The sequence below is a fragment of the Pseudopipra pipra genome, chromosome 1 (assembly GCF_036250125.1).
Source record: "Pseudopipra pipra isolate bDixPip1 chromosome 1, bDixPip1.hap1, whole genome shotgun sequence".
Classification (NCBI taxonomy): Eukaryota; Metazoa; Chordata; class Aves; order Passeriformes; family Pipridae; genus Pseudopipra; species Pseudopipra pipra.
Genome location: NC_087549.1, coordinates 114,660,556 through 114,681,515, shown reverse-complemented (window position 1 = coordinate 114,681,515; position 20,960 = coordinate 114,660,556). Strand labels below are relative to the sequence as shown.

Genomic DNA, 20,960 nt, shown 5'->3' with positions numbered 1-20,960 from the left:
AAATATCATCATTCAGATAACAGCACTAAGAGGAGTAAATTTGCTTAGACTTTTAAAAGTATGTTTGTATGTTTATGTATCTTAAAAATGTAAGCAGACATAAATCTTTGCATCTCAAACAAGAGGATGATTCTTTTCTTACTCTGCTCAATATTAAAGGCTAAACCAGAGATAAGATAACATACCCATAAACATGGGAGCTTGAACAAAGAAGCTGTTGTCCTAAGAATGTGGGAGTAAAAAAGAAACTGAAGTCTGATCTTAGGAAATTGTCTTACAAAATAGAATGTTGCATGTAGAGTAACATCTAATGGCTCTCAGAAATTGCAAACAGGGCAAATCCACAGGTCTTTCTCTTGATCTCCGTGGTCTCTGGAGCAAGCCCAAATAAAGCGAAGGGCAAAGGCATATGGGAAATGAATAGCTGGAGCAGGCCTTTTTTGCTTTGGCTTCTTATTCAAGATGTTGGTCTTTTGAGAACTTCCTTTCTTGAACGGCAGAAAGGGAAAGGGTCGGAAACTCCCATGGTCTGAGTAAGTGGGAGGAAAGAGTGCAAGAACTGTTGATGAATAAGATGTTTCAGAAATGCCTAAATATATGGTCTGATACTGAAAGTGCTTGGTTGATGAAAGCTGGCCATTGGGTGCATTCAGGATTGTCCAGGATATGAATTCATTTGTTCATAATTTTAAATATCTGCAGGCTACAGTTCTGTTTCTTGTAGATTGTATCTTTGACTCCATGAAGAATGACTGTGACCTTTTTACATCGATTTTATGCTTTCACTGCATCTGATGGGATGTTCAAAATGCAGTCAACTTGCTGCTATAGGTGATGGTTGTAAATTTTATTTTATTAATTTTAAACCCAGCATAATTGGCAGATTATATTTGGGCTGCTGGACTGTAATTTATCCATATAGGATATACTTGTTCTTTATGTGTGTGACAGCCGTAGTAAAGTGAGGGGTGTCAGCACTGGGGTTTTCATTTACCTTTAAATCCACCTCTTTTTATAAAGTGGGGAATAGATCGCAGGGTGGCTTTGTTCATTGCTATTATTTTATTTACTTTTTTTTGTTTTTCTCAGGGTTGTTTTCTGGGACACAAACCATGCAACTGTCAAGCAGTGTTTTTACTCTAGCCGAGGATGTTCACTAATATTTGATGAAGATGTAGCCCTTGGTGTTGTCAGCCCTCAAAATCTTATTGCAAAGTTCACAATGTTTGTTTCTTAAACCCTGAGTTCCTTAGGCATGTGATAAGGTAGGGATTTCAGCTTTCAATTGTTATAAAAACGTTGGTTTCTTTCCTTCATGGCTGTAAAGAGAAGCATGAAAATACAACCCAAGTCTATCACAAAGGCTTGAAATAAATGTGCAAAATAAAGGGACGTCTCAAATTTGTATTTTATTTTTAATACCAAAAGTTAATTTCATAACCTTTTTTGTGCATTAGAGAGCAACCGGAATTGTTACTGCTATGATCCTTGGCCAGTTTCAGGAAGACTTGCGGATTTATCCCAGTGAATGGCAGTTCTCTCTCTCTCGAAGTATGCCCAATACTCAGAATGAGATCTCAGTTTTTCCATGAGTATCTTTATATGGTTTGAGCATTGTATCTTATTTAATTAGTTTATTTGAAGGTGCCTGAAGCCAGTAGTATACAAAAGTCTTTTCTTGAGGGTTCCCAAGCAACTGAAGCTAATTTGCTTCCAAATACAGCATTACTGGTCAGATTTCAAAATGTGCTCACTGTGGTTTTCAGTGAGTCTTTTGTTCCTGGGGTAAAATTTTTCAGCAGAAACAAAAAATATTTGAATTCTTGTGCCTTCCTCTAGATTTGCCCATGTATATTTCAAAAAGGAAAGGCTACAATGCATGTTTCTCTTAATTGCTCTCCATCTAGGGTTCTGCCTAGCAGGATCAACCAAGTGTCCTTTTAAGGACAGAAGACGCTAAGTATATAAAGAGTGTATTTATTTAGTGAATCCCATGGCTTATCTCATCCTTTCGTGGTCCATGTTGGCTGTTTTTGGGTGCAAGCTGAGCCACAGCAGAGCATAGCGATTACCAGTGTTGGATTTTCTTCTGTAAGACACAGCCAAGGTGTCCAGTGAAAGCAGCTGGCAAAAAGCGTCAATTTTTGGTTGACTGAAATTTTGTTTGTCTTAGTCTCAAAAGTGCTGACTGATGAGCAGAAGACTACAGGACATGCTAATTATGCCATACAACCTGCCCCTTGCAGTTATCTTAAAATGTAACGTCAACACTCAAAGACATGAGGCAACTGCCACGTCAGTGTAAATTAGGGCAGTTCCTTTGACCCAGAAGAAGGGTACCACATTTCTGGAAATGAAGAGTCTGATCCAAAGCACAGTTTTTAACAAGCTCTTCCTCTCCAGAGATATTTACCTGCCTGGCATAGCAAGGCTAATTGTGTTCGTCTGTCTTTGGACAATAAAGAATGAAGAATTATTTATATAATAGACAAGGACTCTAAACTAAATATCTTTTTAAACCTGTAAAAGTGTTTTTGTATAAGGTGAGCCTTCACTTGATGCTGCATTCACTTGCAAGTTTTTAATGCATTTTGAAAACATAAAAAAATTAACATGATTCATAAATTACGTAACTGTATTGCACGTGAGGCAGCTTCACCTAGTTTGAATTTAACAAAGCTATCACTCAAGAGAAGATTTTGGAGAATACCTGTCTGGGAGTTGTGGTGAGTTACTAGCCAGAACAGATGTGGCCTGTTAAAATTAACTAGTGTAGTAGTTACAGGCCTTGCACTGAGGAAAGCAAAGCACTGGCTGATTGGAAACGTGCACTTTTATATCCTGTGTTCATCTGTTTACTGTGTTGGGGTGGTAGGGAGGACTTCCCACACCAAACAAGCACATTAATTTATGAGCCTACAAATATAATTTAATTTTGAGAAGCGTGGATCGTCCTGTTTAAGTTCAACATGCCTGAAATTGTACATGTGTGTGAGCGTTTTAAAAACATAGTGAACAAATACCTCATCAAATCTGTTTTCAGATACTCTCCTGAACCTGTTTTTATGTTAGAGTTGTACAAATAAATGGACGAAAAAACCTTTGCTTTTATAAATATTCTTGAGGGAGTTAAAATTCATAGAAACTCTAAAGCAGAGCTATTCTGTCCCAGTTCTGGGTAAGCAGTGTGAACTTTTCTCCACGTAATTATAAAAATCCAAATCCATGCTCTTGTTTTTTCTCCTTGAAAATTCCAGGCAGAAAAAAATGTGCTTCTCTGTGCCACTGTTGTCAAAGTTCAGCCTTTGGAAAATGAATACAACTGCGACATTCCAGCCCTGGAAATAAAAGGATTAAAATAAATGTATTGAAGAAAAAGAATAATTTCTGTGATGTAGTTCTTGAAATATGTATTTTGAAATGTAAAAATCTGTAGTAACAGTTCCTCTGAAAACTGCACTGTTTACAAAGACATCCAAAGTACCTGGATTTTTCTAATTTGTAAATAGTGAAATGAGAGCTCCGTGAACTCAAGAAGTCTCACTCACACATTTGGTTCAAATGGCCTCTGTGTGAACCCTATAAAGTGCTTTAGCTTTAAATTATCAGTTTGAGTTCATGGTCTCTGGTGGTTAGCTGGAGTTCTTGTTTTTATCTGTAATTCCTTTTCTTTTTAATTCCTCTTCTTTTTCTTGACTATTATTAGAGAGGAACCATCTGATTGAGGCATGTATATATTACAATATGTTGCAGGCATTGAATTCTTTTAAGAGTAAATTGTTTTAGTGAAATGTCAGAAAACCTGCACAAACTGAATGCTCAGAGTTCCACTGAATAATGAGGCTATTGTAAAATGATTGAATACTTTAGAGATTAATATCATGGTATGCTGGCTTGCTGGTGCTGTATACCAACTGTAGTTTAACAATGAATCTTCCATAAGTAAGCAAGACTATGAGTGAGAGATCAGATACAAGAAAGCACAGCATGCTAGAACATACAAAGTAAATAAATTCTGCACACAGGAATGATATGTTGGGGGCGTTGTTTCCACAGTATCTAAGATAATTTAATTGTTGGATAGAGAAAATTCTGCAAGTCTGAAGATGTGCTTAATTTTTTCTTCCAATGTTGATGAGCAATGTCTTTATAACAGAGAAAATAAGGTTTGGATTTTTTTAAGTCCACTGCCCTTTGAAAATTAGGGTATGCCTGGCATTATCATTTGTGACAGGCTACAGTAAATCACACCTCATTCTGTGAAGGGTTTCAGATCCCTGAACTGGCTTCCCAGTAATGCATCCTATCATTATACAGAAAATTTAGCATCACTGCGAAGTGTCTGCAAACAAAAGTTGCATTTTATTTTTTTAAGACATCTGAATTCTTGAAAACATGGAATAATTAGTAATTGAAGATTTAATGATGGCCCAGAAGAAGGACTGAAGTGTACTGCATGAAATCATAGTTATTAATCTGCGCATGAATTTTGTTTTCCATACTTAATTTAGCAACTGTAGAATATTTTGCTAATTAATTTTTAACACTGGTTATTTGTCATGGCAGAACTGTGAGAGAAAAACATAGCTTTCTATCAAAGCAAAAATATAAATGTCATAATTTAAATTTAAATATGATATACAATAATGTAATCAATTTTTAAATAGTCCTAAATAGCTTCAATATTCAAACACACAGATTTAATATGAATATGATACATAGCACTAATTAAGAATAAACAGCATTTAGAATAAAAACTGCAGCTAATAGCCAAGTGTCTTACTTGCAACAAACTGAGGAAAAACAGTGTAAAATGTCAGGCTTTTATGGAGAGTGCCACACTAGTAAGTGGCATTTTATTCTGTCTTGGGTATCAAGGGTGTGACAAATCTGTAGCCTTATTATAAACACTGTGAATAGGATTTGAGGTTGTACCTACTGAAAGCAATGGAAAAGACTGCCTTTGATTTCTGCAAGTGTTGGATTAAACCACTTAATTTCATTTACATGCTGACAAAAATTTCTTTTTCTGATTTTTGGCAAGGAAAGGAACAAAGCTACAGGAAAAGTTACCTTTGAACTACTGAAGTTATATACTTCTTACAGATCTGAAAGTTCAATAAACGTAGTGTCTGTTTAAATTTCACTTACTTTAACTTCTGTTTTGCCTGGTTTAATTTCCCAAATACTCAAAACAATTACAATAAGTCTTCAAACCTGTACACTTTCATATGGCACTATTTTTCTGGAGGTGAAGGTTCATGTAATGTATAAGTATATAAATACAGATTAGTTTAAATAGAAGTATGACTCTCTATTGATAAATATCTACATTGTCTTGTAAACACATTTCTAACTTGAACGTGAGACACATCTGAAGTTTTAGTGAGGGTGAAAGCAAGATACATTCCTGGGCTTTTAATAGCAGTAGATTTTGCAGAAACTGGAAAGGACTGTGGAGGGAATTTTTGGGTATAAGTGTTTCTTATATGCCTGTTTATTGACAATATTCTTTTCCTGCGGTTGTTGAAATTTTACAAGATACAAACTTCAGTAAAACTGCCAAGTTTTACCTGTTCTTCAATAAGAGTACCAAAGGACCTAACACAGCTTTCCAGGGCTGTATTAGAGCCCTGTGATTTGAGATAAATGGTTCTTGCATCTTCTGAAAAGCAGGATTTCTGAATATGATCTGTAAATGCAATGTAAAGTAAGTAGCATGATCCGTAATCTGAAATAGGAGGAAAGAACCTCAAAGGTTAACATGGAGCTGTTATTCAATAGAATTGTAAGATCTTGGGGTTTATTTGTCTAAAGCAATAACAGTGTTCATAGAAATGTGCATATAGTTATTTTATGGGTTTTGTAGCTTTTTCTCTCTTAGTTCTGAAAAATATATTTTCTGTGGGCATGGAATGATAGTGAATAATAGGCCCATTTATGAGTGAAATCACCACACCCTTGGTAGTAAATATCTGTACCAGAAGATATTACTGAATATGCTTATGTTCTTTCAGGGGTTCATCAGCTTACTGGCTCTAAAAGAATCACTTCTTATACATGGTACAATATTCATTACTGTCTGCTTAAAACTAGGCTCGTAACTGTGTTGTTAAGAACAGAAATGCATGGTCTGAGTTTCAGAATTGCTGAGCTGCCCTTACAGAATCCAGTTCTAATGACTCAGGAACCCTTCTGAAAGTCCAGGGCTCTTTTAGATGTACAACCAAAGGATTTAAGAGTTTTTGTGGTGTTTCTGAAACCCTTGGACAAGTTGTTACTCTAAATTGTTTTACTAACTTCACAGAATATCCTGAGTTGGAGGGGACCCACAACGATCATTAGAGTCCAACTCCTGGCCCTGCACAGGACAGCCCTGAGAATCACACCATGTGCTTTAGAGTGTCCATATGCTTCTTAAACTCTGTCAGGCTTTGTGCTGTGACCATTTCCCTGGGCAGCCTGTTCCAGTGGCCCAACCACGCTCTGGGTTAAGAACCTTTTTCTAATATCCAGCCTAAACCTCCCCTGACACAACTTCAGGCCATTCCCTTGGATTCTGTCACTGGTTACCAGAGAGAAGAGATCAGATCCCTCTGATTTTCCTCATGAGGAAGTTGTAGACTGCCATGAGGTCTCCCCTCACTCTCCTCTTCTCCAGGCTGAACAGAGCAAGTGACATCAGCCACTCCTCATAGCACTTCCCCTCTAGACCCTTCACCATCCTCGTGGCCCATCCTTTGGATGCTTTACATGTTTCTTATTTTGTGGTGCCCAAAACTGCACACAGGAGTCAAGGTGAGACCAGTGCAGAGCAGAGCGGGACAATTACCTACCTTGGCTGGCTGCCGATGCTTTGCCTGATGTCCCCCAGGATATGGTTGGCCCTCCTGGCTGTCAGGGCACTGCTGACTCATATTCAACTTGCCATTGACCAGGATCCCCAGGTCCCTTTCCATGGCCCTGCTTTCCAGCACCTCATTCCCCAGTCTGTACGTACATTCAGGGTTACCCCATCCCACGTGCAGAATCCGGCACTTGCCCTTGTTAAAACTTCATACAAATAGTGATTGTTCAGCCCACTAGTTTGTTTGGATATCTCTGCCTTTGAGGCAGTCAACAGCTCTTCCCAATTTTATATCATCTGCAAACTTATATCCCTTCAAGTCCTGCATCCAAGTCATTTATGAAGATGTTGAAGAGAACAGGGCCTAAGATGGAGCCCTGTGGAACCCCACTAGTGACAGGTCTCCAGTCTGATGTTGTCCCATTCACTATTACCCTCCGTACTCAACCCGTGAGCACCCACTGCATAATGTGTTTATCCAGCTGTGTGCTGGAGACTTTGTCGAGAAGGATATTGTGAGAGGCAGAATCAAAAGTATTGTGTTTACTGAAGGAATGATTTTTGTAAACATCACAGCCAGACTAAAGTCAGTAGAGGAGACAGAGCAGCCAGATGTTAAACTCTTAACGGAAGTACAGTCTTGTCAGTCCTGTACACCATAGGTTTGCTGCCAGTAGCTCCTTCTGTTTGTTCCCCAAGCCATGCACATAGTCTGTGAAAAGAAGAGGTGCTCTGAATGACATGTATTTTGTTGTTGTGTTTTTGTGTGAATATGAGTGTTGTCTGAACTTATTTTTTTTAAAAATTAAAAATAATATACAGGGAAAGGACAATAAAGTAGTCAGTCTTTGTCAGATAGCATAGTAATGTCTTGTATTTTTGGGAAAAAATACAAGCATTTAAAATGTCATGCAGTAAATGAAATGCCCAGAAATTATCATGCAAATCAAAAATTTTTTTTGGAGTCATTTCCCTTTTATATTTATTTGGATGTCATAAGTTCATGTGGCAGTGCATTATAGGAAAAGTGACTCTCCAAGAAATTCAGCAGGAATTCCTTCTGTACTTTAGGTCTCCATAATGTGGGCTTTTTTATTTTCTCCCAAAATCCATGATTTGCCTAATAAAGTCTGCTTTAAACAAAATAAGCCCAGTTATGCTATTTAGATATTAATTCACAAGAATGAAAGAGCCTCGGAGTTGCTTATCCAAATCCAATTACTGCTGGTCAAATTCATCCTAGTACAAAAGTTCTCAAGATAAAAGCATATAATATCTAAATGCCCAGAAGTGAAGACTTTTCAGTTGAGTGGATTGTGCTCTGAGCAATGCTTGAGGCCTTGAGTGAACCTGAATGCTGGGGATATAATTGTTAAGCTCTGAACTTGGAAATTGCATGATAACTCCACTGGTTTAACTAGGGAAGGAAGAACTCTGTACACCGGTTACTTGAGTTTCAGTTCCAAGTTTTGTATGTATTCGAAGCATACAAACAGTAACTGGAATTGGGAAAAATCCAGTGCAATATTTTGTACATGCCTGCGCACCCGTTGCCTATCCTAGAGGCTTTTGTTTTCCATAACAACATGGAAAATCTGAAAAGTTTGAGTGGCCCCAACTAGCCTGGCCTCCCAGGAAATCCCTTCTTTGACACAGCAGCTCCTGGTCACAGCTGTCCCTCAGCCAGCTTCCCACCTTGGCCTGTCAGCAGTCTAGTGGGTGGCACCTGGTTCCTCTGCCTTGAGCAGCTGAATGTCACTTGCCTCCTAACCTTGTTTGCCCACTTGCCTTCCCTGTAGCCCAGCTCCCCATAGGCAGAAGGAGAAATGGTTCAAATCCTTCGTTTGCTGTGAGACAGCAAATTCCCTTCTGTTTAGGTTGTCTTGGGCACTGGGTAAGCGATACCACATTTTTTGAGTGGTATCAGTCACAGCTGAAGCATTTCCTTCAGGAACTATGTCCATTTTAACAGGAGTTTTCAAATAACTTCCTGGAAATGATGGGGTTTGAGCTTTGTCTGCAGTATAAGTGCTCATCGACCGCCTGCCTGAAAGCTCTTGAAATGATTTATTGATACTGCAACTTTGATGTACGTTAAGGGCTCATTCTGCATTGCTTGCATCTTTCCTGAGTCTGCTGAGTAGTCTGAAAATGTGGGGTGCCATGGGATGGGGCTCTCAAGAGTGATTTTTGACATAACTCTGTAGTCTGGACTGAACAGGGAGATTGTTTTCTCTTTGCACAGCACTGTGGGCTATTCCCTTAGTTCTGCCTTCTGTGTGACATGGTGTGAGTTACTGCTGTTTGTAAGTGAAGAGTTTTTAAGTGACTTTTGTATTTTTAATAGTGGGTATCAGATGACTTGAAGAGTTTCACCCTAAACTGATAAATACACGAGAATGTAAAAATGTTTATGTTTGTAAGAAGGTATTTCCACCCCCAATTTAATCTTGGAATGTAAGAATGTATGGGCTGAGTCAGATAGGAATTTGTTTCAGCAGCTGTGTAGGTATCCTGATGTTAAAAGAGGGACAACATGTGATGATGTTACTGTGGTATCTTCTCACAGTTCCTGGTAGTATGTGACTTCCAGGGCCACAAATGTGTCTTTGCTTTTAATTTCTTGACAGATTTTCCATCCTAGAAGCCATAGAATAGCTTTTTATAGTGGTGTGCTCTGTGGGGCATCACTGTGGGCTATGGCAATGAGTTCCACAACTAACTCTCCATTCTGAAACTTTCATTTTTTAAGTCTTATAATTATCTGGCCAGTCCTTATGTATTATGAGAATCAATGAAGACATCTAGTCACTATCTCACTGCATGGGACCTTCTTTCATGAGGTGAATTCCTAGTCTGTGCAGTTGCTCCTAACATGGAAGGTCTTTCAAAATCTGACCACCTGGTTTTACATGAAAATTATTACATAGAAAAGTATTAAGAACATAATTGGATATAAATGATTGAGTGGGTTTCTAAAAGTAGTTAAACAATTCTATTTGTGCTTATTATGCATTTAGATAACACTTCAGGAAGAGTGTCTGAAAATCTTTTGCATAGTAATTTCACTTCAGGTGCTCAATAGACACATTCTTGAGGTAACCATCTCACAGATTCACTTTGTCTACTTCCTTGGATAGTGTGATGCAGTAGATTATCCTTAACGATACAGCCATTATGTTGAAGGGTAGGTAATATGGCATTGAGATGAACTCAATTCTATATTTATCCTTTTATGAACAGAAATTTTGATTCAAAATCTTTGAACCAGTACCTCCATGAACCATAACTCAGGAGGATATTAAGCGGTGCTCACACTTTTTCACAACAAGCAGACTATACTTCGTATTTTTTTTTACATTAGTCATATCAGTAATTTGTAGGACACAGGTGTGCAGGCTGTTGAATTTTATAGTAGTTTCTATTTAAATATGAAAAAACAAGGGGTAGCTCTTGTGATGTACTTCATCATTATTTCTGTGAGCACTCCCATTTAAGAATATATTTTTTGTAATTTTGAGCGAATCAAATCACAATTAAAACTCAGACAAACAGAAAGCCAAACAACTTTGGAGAGGAGACAAAGCTTAATACCACTCTTGACATATGGGAGAAATATGACTACATTTGTACGAACAAAATACCTTCTCAATTTCATGCAGCACCCAAATGAACATTCTTCATCAGAACTGATGTTCTGATTACTGTAGGATAATTACTTGAAATATTTTGTAAAACAGTGTCCAAATTAATTCCAATTACTTTCTTGTGGTATCACTCAAGGTTTGCAGCAGTACATTAAATCACCAACATATGGCTAATTGCCTATAACAGTGTTTGTTATTGTGGTGCCTCTTACCACTCTGATGTCTGTTTTTGCAAATGTGAAGGTGTGCACATAACTTTGCATGTGGGAGGTAAACGTCTCCTGAACCAAACAGAATTTTGTGAGTAAAATCTCCACTGTAACTAAGTGTTTGCAGGATCACAGTATGTAGAAAATAACTCTGGGAAATCTGTAATAGAAGCAGTGGAACCACAATGCCTGTCTCTGCTGGCAAGAAATGTTAACTTCTAGCTCTCACGTGACTTGGATGAAACAACATATCAATTCATTAGGAGTGGCTGGACTGAAATGCGGGCTGGGTGTTAGTTTTTGTTGGCGGAAGTTTAGGTAGGGGTTGTGTTTTATTTGAGGTTGGTGTGGGTTAGCCACTGATTTTTGTTGGATTCTTTTTCCATATATCTGTCAGAGACCCATTACTGTACAAGATAGGCATGTTTTTGCATGTTTTTCATATATTTGATATTGAATCTAAATAAATCAAATAAATGAAGATGCACCACGCAGTTCAAATTTCCTGCTGGGTAAGTTGGCCCACTGAACAGCCATAAATCACACTTCAAGAGAATTTAGCTTTGCCTTCTTAAGACATGCTTTAAGATCTTAGAGGCCAAAATCAACTTCAGGTATTACCATGAAGAATTATAAAATTAAGTGGAACGTAAGTGAGTATAGAGGCACCTATTCTGGAAAACACCTGAGGTTAGAAAAGCATGTGATCTCATGGTTAACATTAAATCTGTTATGTATTTGGTTCTAGTGGAGCCAACTATGGCAGAATAAACTCACAACTACCTGCCCATGTACACGTCATGGTGCAGTGTACAGTGGGTTATGCCTGCCTTCAGAGCACAAGATCCTGCTGGTCTACAGAGCCAGCAAAAAAAAGAGCGTGGAGGGGGCTGATGGGGAGGAAGGCTTGTATGACTTTCTTTGGTTCCTAACAGATGGCTGAATTGAGGCTCACTTAGTTTGCACAACTTGTTAATGCCTTTTGGTCAGTTTTCCCTCCTCCTCCTCACTGGTTTCAGACTGAAACAAAATAAAGCAAAGCATGTTTTTCCTCCTAAAAATGAAAGTCAAATGGAAACAAATGTTTTTGTGGGTTCTTAGGAAAAGGAAAAACAGTGAAATGGAAAGTTTCACTTTGCATCAGTCACTAAAACAGAGTACAGAGAGATGGAGAGACAGTTCCCTTTATCTTAAGCTGAGTGGTTACATGTCACTCACAGGCACAAAATTGACTCAAATCTTTGCTGGTATCGAAGAGTATGCTTAGGCAGGGTGTTCCCATTCTTTCCCACTGGTGCTATTCCCTCTTCATGAGATATTTTAAGTGTTTTCTGGTCCTGTACTAAAACTCAAGGGTCTGTTTTACCCTATGAGTTATAGTTTGGCTCTATGTCTTTTTTTTTTTTTTTCTCCCAGAGCACTAGATTTCTTCCTAGTATATGTGTTATATGTGTGTAAAAATCACTATGTACTTTATTAGAAAATAATAACATGTACTTCTGTTTTTTGTTTTCTCCATAGGTATGGAAAAATTGTATCCACAAAGGCAATTCTTGACAAAAACACAAATCAGTGCAAAGGTACGTACAAGGTGTCCACCCTGCAAGTTCATTATCGGTTTGAATGATTGACTGGTGGCTTGACTGCCAAAGCTTTGGTTCCAACTGTGCAATCAACATAATGCACACTATATTACAAACATATTTAATAATGCCAAAGCTTTGAGTTGTGCTTCCAGTAACATTGCTCATTAATTTTTTTCATTAACAAACAAAATGAAAATCACAAATCAGAACAAGTATTAAATTGCTTCGGCAGAAGAGTAAATTACCTTCTAACCACATAGTGCTGTCTGATTTGAATGATATCATCAGTGATGCAAATTGATTTCCTATATAAAGCTGAACAACTTTTGGGCAAAGATTCCCAAGGAAAACCTGGTCTAATTTTTACATTTTTGTGAAGTCTTGTCTTATGCTAATGGAAGAAGAAAATATTCTTTATGACACAAATAGATCTACAAGTTTCAACACCAAGATATAAAAATAATTCCTCTTTCAGTTTTATGTTCTTAATTTTTCTGTGAATGTATGAAAACATTTTTTGGTGAAATATAAAGTTTAATGTGTGTCCATATAGCTATATTTGCTGAGATAAATATAGGCTAACATGTCTAGTAGTATCTCAGGACTAGAATTGTTACTGCTTTATGAGTCTGCAGTGTCATCAAATCTATGGGGGAGAAGCTGTGCTTTAAGGTGACTCACTTTACACTAGTGGTATACAGAATCCTTTTGGAGTAATAAGATCTACTAGAATGGGTTCTTCTGATAAGAAGCACATTCTGGATAGCATTTCTATATGAGTTAGTAAAAAGAAAAGGCATTGCAGTTCAGGAATATCTCATGAGTGCCCAGATAAGTTGTGAAGAGAAGCAGCAGAGAAGACATTTCGGGAAATTATGAGATAGGGCAAAATCCTGCCATCTGTGCCAGAGCTGTTTTAGAAGTTTGTAGAAGTGTAGGACTTTATCTGTTGCCTGTCAGAAACAGTATTCATTAGCTACTCAGGAGAAAAGTAAGTTGGAAGACTGCAGTTCTAGTCTTAGAAAACTCCACCACCCCAGTCAGTCATGGGCCATCATCGTAAGTTGCACTGCTATGCATTTGCTTTTGACTGAATGTGTGTTTCATTTCCTTGGGGCACTGTTCTGCCACAATTCTGATAACATCAGTCTGTATTTCTTTGAATATCACAGCAGGAACAAGACCTGATTGTGTTTGCGTTTTGATGGATTTCTTGCTTTTTTTTTGGATTGCATTATAAAGGAATACCCTCGTGAGCAGAACTTCCTTTGTTCTCATTGCCAGTGGTAAACAAGGAAAGGAATGGATCTGTTTGTGAAATACAAAATGTGAAACACAAAGTGAAAAATATTGTGAAGAATATGAATGGTAGAATTTTAAGAAAGAAAAATGTTTGGATTTGGTGTTCTTCATATTGTAGTTAGCTTTGAGATTATCATAGTAGGAGCCATATAAGAGTGAGTCAGAATTTTGTAAAAATTTGCTTTCATGCTGTTGTATTACACTGTAGGGCAGAGATATCTATTTGTATTTTCAAAAATGGATCTTTATGACATAAGTGATGCCATTAAAAGATCATAAACATAATTGGATTTATTAACAGTATGCTTCATGGCATGAAAAGAATAGATGTTTTACTGCTTTAAATGCTGAGTACATTTCCTTTCTCTTTAGTAAGGCTGGGAAAAAAAAAAAAGCTTTCCAGGAACCCGAAGTGGAAGCAACCTGAAATGGTCAGGACCTGCCTTGGGGCAAGATCAGCTCTAACCCACTGCTGACGGGTATTTCTGTAACCTTCGCTCAAAGGCCTCCAGGGGTGGAGATTCCTCGAGCTCCTCAGGCAGTCTGTGATAACGCTCCCTCTTCTCACTTTAATGAAGCATTTCCTAATGTCTAACCCAAATCTCTCTTGATGCAATTTAAGTCTATTGCTTCTTTTCTTATCCCCAGTGGACATGCAGAGCAGTTTATTCCTTCTCTTTTTGCAGCAAACATATATATTTGAAGACTGCTCTCCATCTGCCTTATCTTTTCTTTAGACTAACCACTAGTCCTTTAACTTTTTCCTTAAAGGCAATTTATTTAGATTTCTGATTATGGTGCACTTTGCTAGTCTGTCTCTAATTAGCTCGCTCCTTACTTTAAGACCCTGGAACTGGGCATAGGATTTCAGATGCCCTTAATCTTGTAATTTTAAATAGCATGGAGAGGTTATATCATTTGTCTTCTCTGTGATCACGTGACTCTCCTCTTTGTTGATGTATACATATAAATAGCTGTATATTTTAAATATAGATACATTTGTGAGGCACAGGGTGTTGCATGAGAACAATGGTGCTGATTTATGCTAAGAGATTCTCTGCAACCCCCAGTTCTGTTATTCTTTACTCCAGCACTGCTGCGAGCCAGGCATTCCATATTGTGTGCTTTGCTCTGTGTTGTTGATTATTTCTTCCTAAAGCTAGAACTTTTAATTTGTCTGTACTGAATTTTGTCCTATTTTTTTCTTGGCTATTGCTTAATTTAGTAAGATTTGAGAATAATCTTAAGCCTACAGAGTGCTTGCAGCACTTACCACTTTAGTATCCTCTTCACAGTTAATAAATGGTTTCTCTAATCCACTGGACAAGATAATGTGGAAAAGACTGAAAAATACCAGAAGACTTTTGAGGAAACTCTCTCAGTATATCAGGTAGTACAACAGTGAGCCATTGAGCACTTCTTAAAATTGGATCTGCTTAGTTGTTTGACACCTACATCACAGCATTTTTCAGCTAGACCTTTTTTCTCCCATCTGCTCAAGTTATGAGAGAGAAGTAAGATTTAACTAAAATATATAGTACTGAGCTATCTATAACACTCGTTATATACTTTTAGACAAAATTATGATAATGACATTATTTACTCTTGCTCAGTCTATGCTGCATTGAGGGTCTGTGAATGGATTTATATGACTAATTGCTCTAAGATTTTTCAGAATTTGAAAGTATCTCTAACACACTGGAGTCTACATCCATTCCTTAAAAAAAAATCCCACCAAAAAAACCCCAACAACCAAAAAACAACCAAGAAAAAACCCATGCTATTTGTTTGCTCCTTTCCAGTTTTCTGGGTCTCATTCACTTTCTGCCAAGTATGAGACTATCTTTTTAAGTGAACACATCATCCTGTGATGTGTATCCAGTGAAGTAGGGTGGATTAAATTCAAGGAGATGATAGAAGTTATCACGTGGTTAGTGACTTATGAATTTATTTCAGTGTCATTTGTGTGTTGACCAAGGTGTAAAACAAAGCTGAAAGTAGAAAATATTTAATTTAGCAAAGAAATTATTTCAAACCCCCCATGTAACAGCAGATCTGTTAAAATAAGTTGCTGCTTAGCAAGAAGTATTAGGTTACCTCTTGGAAAAATGAGGAAACCACTCTGCACTGGACTTTAAGTTATTCTCCAGTATTCCTCAGATTTTTAAAAAGATACCCTTCACATTCCTATCATACTAAGGAGCAGTGTTATCTGAGGATTTTTCTCTGGTATGAATTAAGCAGTCAGATCTAAAGTAATCATATATGCTGCAAGGGAGTTCACTAGGGAAACCTTTTGACGTAACCTCTCATTTTCAGATTGCTCTTTGTTGGTGGCATAACTGCTAAGTGAGACAGAGAAGAAGTAACAATCACCCTGTAATAGAACAATATATAAAACAAAATAAGCACATTCACGACAACATGGCCAGAAATCTATGAACAAAGCAGAGAACAAATACATATGGAGAATAATGAAAAACAGACACATGATTCATTCAGATGTTCAAACACAAAACCCCCTAATGAACAAGTTGGAGAGTTTTTGGCTGCTTTTGCTTCTTCCCTTTCCCTCCCCTCTCTCCTTCTTCCCTTGCACATTTCCCTTCTGGGCCTACTGTATTTGCTAATTTAAAAAGTAGGGGAAATGAAATAAAAGAAACCATTCAAGAGAAGCGTTAATCTGAAACGTGTAGACTCTTCTCTTTCCAGCCCTCACCCCCCACCCTCTCCAGACTGGCTTGCTTTTGATAGACCTACGTGCTTAGAGCTGAAGGAATGAGTAATGGTTGTTTCACAGTACAGTTTCCATACCTCATAGCAATGGAATACAGAACAGTTAATCTGCCAAATACACAAGCCCATTTCTTAGAGTATGAATTACTGTCATCTGCGTCTGCCCTTGCAGACACTGTAATTGCATGCATGCAGATTTGCTTCCTAGTTTAATCAGGAGCTCGTATGATTTGCTCGTATTTTGCTAGGACTTTGGAAGATGAGCACAGGGAATGGCAAAAAATCTGAAATCCCACCTGTGGGAATTTTTTTTAATAAATAAAACCTATGAATCACAGTAATGTGTAGGATACAAACACTTCAATTGCATATTCTTCATTTTATGTGTATTTTTTTAAGCCATGGGTGACTTGATTTGTTGAATAGCAGTGTTTGTCTTAGGAGAGAAATATGCCTACCATGATGAGGGGAACTATAGAGACTCTGTTTATAATTTTAATATTTCATTATGACATTTTTCTTGTTGAGAAATGCTAGCAATGATCTATTAATTTTTAAAATACGAAAACTGGGAATGCAGATATACAGTCATTAGGAACGGGGGGGTTTACGATAAAAAAAATGCCATGAGGTCATCTGTGTTAAACCACCGTATATCACATACAGTTTTATTTCTCCAGTTGCCTTGCTGTTTTTAGACCAGGACTTAAAATTTACTGTGACCTATTTTATAAATTGAAAGTTTATTTGTGTAACAAAAGTGGAATAACTGGAGGCTTACTATAAGTGTTGGAGATAATTGGAATGGCATGATAAAGTGGTGTTTCATATCTCCCAAAAGGAGTCTGTCCTGCCTTGTGTCAGTGTTGCTACTCATCTGCTTAAGTTCACCAGCGTCCCTAAATACTCTAATGCATTGGAGCTTAAAGTGCTGAAGGCTTCTGCTCTGGTGTTCTGAACAAAGCTTATAAGCATGTAGTAGATATACCTTGGTAGGTACATTAGACAAAATACTTTCATAACTTCAAATCTTAGGAAGTAATTTTTCACACATATTCTATGAAGACTAAAGGTTATTTGTGATCATGTGAAATTACACATTTTTACTTTGTATTTATTAATTCATATGCTTATACTTAAGATGGCACAATTTGGTTGTGATTAGCAGCATGAAGCAACTCTATGTAAAATAATAAGCTAGTGGGAAAGAGCTAAGCTACATAGAAAGCTATTTAGTTAATAAATTTTATTTATTGAGAATAAGCTCAAATTACAATAACCGTGCTGTGTAATTTATGATTCTCAGAATTGCTCTTTTGAAAGGGAGAAAATTCCAGACAAGTAGGTCTGTGCCTGATCACAGTCTGTAAACTGTTCACACTAGGAGGGCATGCACAGTGTGCTTCAAGGGGAAATGGATCTTGTAGAAAGTAAATAATTCGTAAAACAGACTTATTTAATTTGAAACTCTAGACTTGTGTAGCAAATAAATCAGCCCTATTTTTGATGCTGGATAGACAATAGATGTGCTGATTTTTTTGTGCTTTAGTTTTGTATGTTTGCATTCTTTTTTCTTTTTTGATCCACTCCAAAGTTTTATGTAATTAATGGCATAATAGTTATCAAGTTATTAAAAGTGTAACAATATGGAATATTTTAATTTGGCAGGTTTTCTGACAATAAGGTGTTTGTGAAGGCTGGACAGATGCTGAGTGTGAGCAGGCATTCAGCAGGTTTTATCTATGGCTCTGCTGATCCATCTCATTAATTACCTGTAGCAGTCACAACAGTCACACTTGGGTCTCTTGAACAGAGGGCACAAACTATTCTGAATTGTATTACTTTGAGTTAGCAAGCCAGCTAATAAAACCTTATTTCACTGAGTCTCCATTTTAAAACAGTTAAAAGGAAAAAACCAAACTTGAAATAGTATGATTTTAATAAAAAGAGATACATTAAACAACATGAGGCTACTTGTTTAAAATTTGTAATTATTTGCGGGCTTTTTAGTCACTTTTCTGTTTTTTGTTTTTTTTTTTTTAAAATTCAGGTTTTTTTACTTTCACTGCTGTGGTTTTTATAAGTAAAGGTTGAGACAATTTTTTTTCTGTTTAAATTAAAAAGTGATATTACTGTGTAACGATGTGAGACCAAAAATGAAACTTTTAGAAAAAATACTTAAAGGAGACATCTAAACACCCTGTTGATGGGCATACAACAAAATAAAGTGAAAAGAACTGCCAGTAAGAAGCCATGAGGTTGTTAACTCACGAATGAAGTGTAACTTCACACCATAGCTTATCAAATAAAAGCTTGTTTGATCTCTGGGCTCATGAGCTCTGATGCTCTGTAAATATGACCATTTTAAGAAGTTATCAAAAACTATATAGGGGAGACAAGTGCATTTGTATATTCAAAAATAAGTATGTAGCTATGCTCTTGAGTTTACAGATGATGGATGTTTAGGTGTTGTAACAAAGCAGTGGCATTCAGGAGGAGTGTTGAGTGATCTATTTTCCTGGCACCTGTTGGGTTGGCCAGCAGGCATTATATGTCTTGAAAAATGTGCAAGTATTTTGAAAAATCTCACTTTAGCTTGGAGGTGGAGATTCTCCTGTTTGTGTGTATTTGAGTGCTTTCCACATTTGCTGAAGTAAAATAGGAAAGGATTTGATGAGTTGTGCTGAGGAAGTCATCATAGCTGGAGCATGCCAGCACTGGCCACTGCCTTGCTGTAGTGAGGACTCATGTCTGCCTCCATGACTGCAAAATGTTGCTGCACCTCAGCAAACATTTTTGACTGCATCTAAACAGTGCTCTCTCTCAAGCAAGTCCTCTAAAAATTGCTTATTGAGTTTAAAGCCAGGTCCTCTACAGAGGAAACTCCTTCCTAATTAGTTCCCCAGACACTTTCTTAAACGGCTTCTTTGCAATTAAGGAAAAAATTTCCTGGGTCATTATCTTTTCATAAGTGAACTCATGGCCTAGCAAATATTTTCTGTAAGGAGACCCAAGATGCTCAAGTATTCTGTGACATATCTAATCTGTGATTATTCTTAATTTGCTGCTTCCAAAATCTGCAGGCCCATGTCGTTGACAAATAATTGGTTTAACTTTGTTTCTTTCCAGAGAAATAAAAAAGTAAAATTTCCATTTATACACAGTGATTAATGTTTTGATTCATTGGTCTGTATAAAACTTTGCCAGTAGCTTGGCATGTGCTTGAAGTGCATTTTGGGACTGGGTAATGTTAGTAGGCTCTTAATGGTCTCAGCAGACTTTAAAATATCTATTTCATAGCACAGAAGTGAACAGAAGAGAATTTTTTTTCTCTGAATAGTGGTTCATAATCAGCTTTGTTGAAAGCTTCCTTACAATGTCTTTGCTTTTTCAACTGTCTTGCAGAATCACTTTGCTTAGTTTTTTTTTCTTTTTTCTGATGCCGTGATACAATATCTCACACACCAGCAAATCTGTTTGGCCTCTGGTTGCTTGAAGGAAGGTCACCTCTTCTAAAAGTGATGGTACTCTGTTGAGAAGTTAGTTTCTCAAAAGTCTCAAGACTTTCAGCACAGCAGCCGACCTGTGGAAGTCCCCAGGCAGAGACAAGAGGAAGACAGTGCCCACCACCTTAGTTTTGCTAGAGCCAGCTCTGTTAGGTGCTCTGAGAATATACAGCATGTGCAAAGCAGATGCTGACTTGATATATGACAATTTGGTAATGAATCAAATTGACAGCCATTATTGAAAATGGGTACTCAACAGGAACCATTCCGAATCAGATCTGTGAATTACAGTGTGATTTCAGTTCTGTGGTGTGCCAGCTGAGATGTCACCTATTATTGCACGTCCCTGGCTTTTGTTTAGAAGAGTAGAGCTCTCTTACCCAAGTGAATTAAGTATACTTTCTCTTTCTTGGTAGATAGTATACTGTCAAAATAAACCAATAACAGACCATACCATCATTTTTATTAAGTCTGTCTTTCTTGGTATTTGAGGGCTGCCTGTCTGGAGATGGCGTAGGATTGCTCGAGTAGGAAAAGATGTGCAACACATGAGAAAAATCATAACCTCTGGCAATAAAGATGCAGCTCCCTCAATGCTGATCAAAGAACCCACCCACACCAGTTCCAGGGAAGGAACTGATGGGCATTATTAATATTGCTCCATCTATTTAAGGTTATGGTAGCTGTGTGGCATAAAGCTCTAGGTATTCATCAAAGGTACAGAAAACAGTTGTACTTTATAAAAAATAATTAAAAGACAACCTTCTTCTATGGACTTTGCAGCCCAGGTCTTTGGAAAAGAGCAGGGTCCGCAATTAATTTAGGTACTGTGAGTAATCTTATGACTTTGAATGGAATTAAATGACATTTCTTTGAAATACTGAATTCTCCACAAAAGAAAACCCCAAACCAGTTTTTCAACTCTCCTGAGAATAGTTCTATATTTGGATAACATTTAGTAAGTTTTTTCAACCCAGAATGTTGTGAGGAGAGCTAAATTTATAGATGAGAGAAGAAGGAGGCCATGTTAGGGGTGGTAGAAATGACTCTTCTACTTGATGAAATAGTTTTTGTCTGACTAGATCTTCCCCAGGACCCATGATCGGCTGATGTTTTCTTCCATTAGA

General features: G+C 37.3%; 1 protein-coding gene across 8 annotated transcripts in view; it reads left to right on the top strand.

The window, feature by feature from the left end:
* The window catches only part of RBMS3 (RNA binding motif single stranded interacting protein 3), a 767,181-nt gene that overhangs the window by 434,418 nt on the left and 311,803 nt on the right, over positions 1-20,960 (top strand). For all 8 annotated transcript variants that reach the window (XM_064672487.1, XM_064672497.1, XM_064672475.1 and 5 more), the window contains one exon: positions 12,225-12,283. In XM_064672487.1, the coding sequence (XP_064528557.1) occupies positions 12,225-12,283 (59 nt within the window). The remainder of the gene's footprint in view (positions 1-12,224; positions 12,284-20,960) is intronic.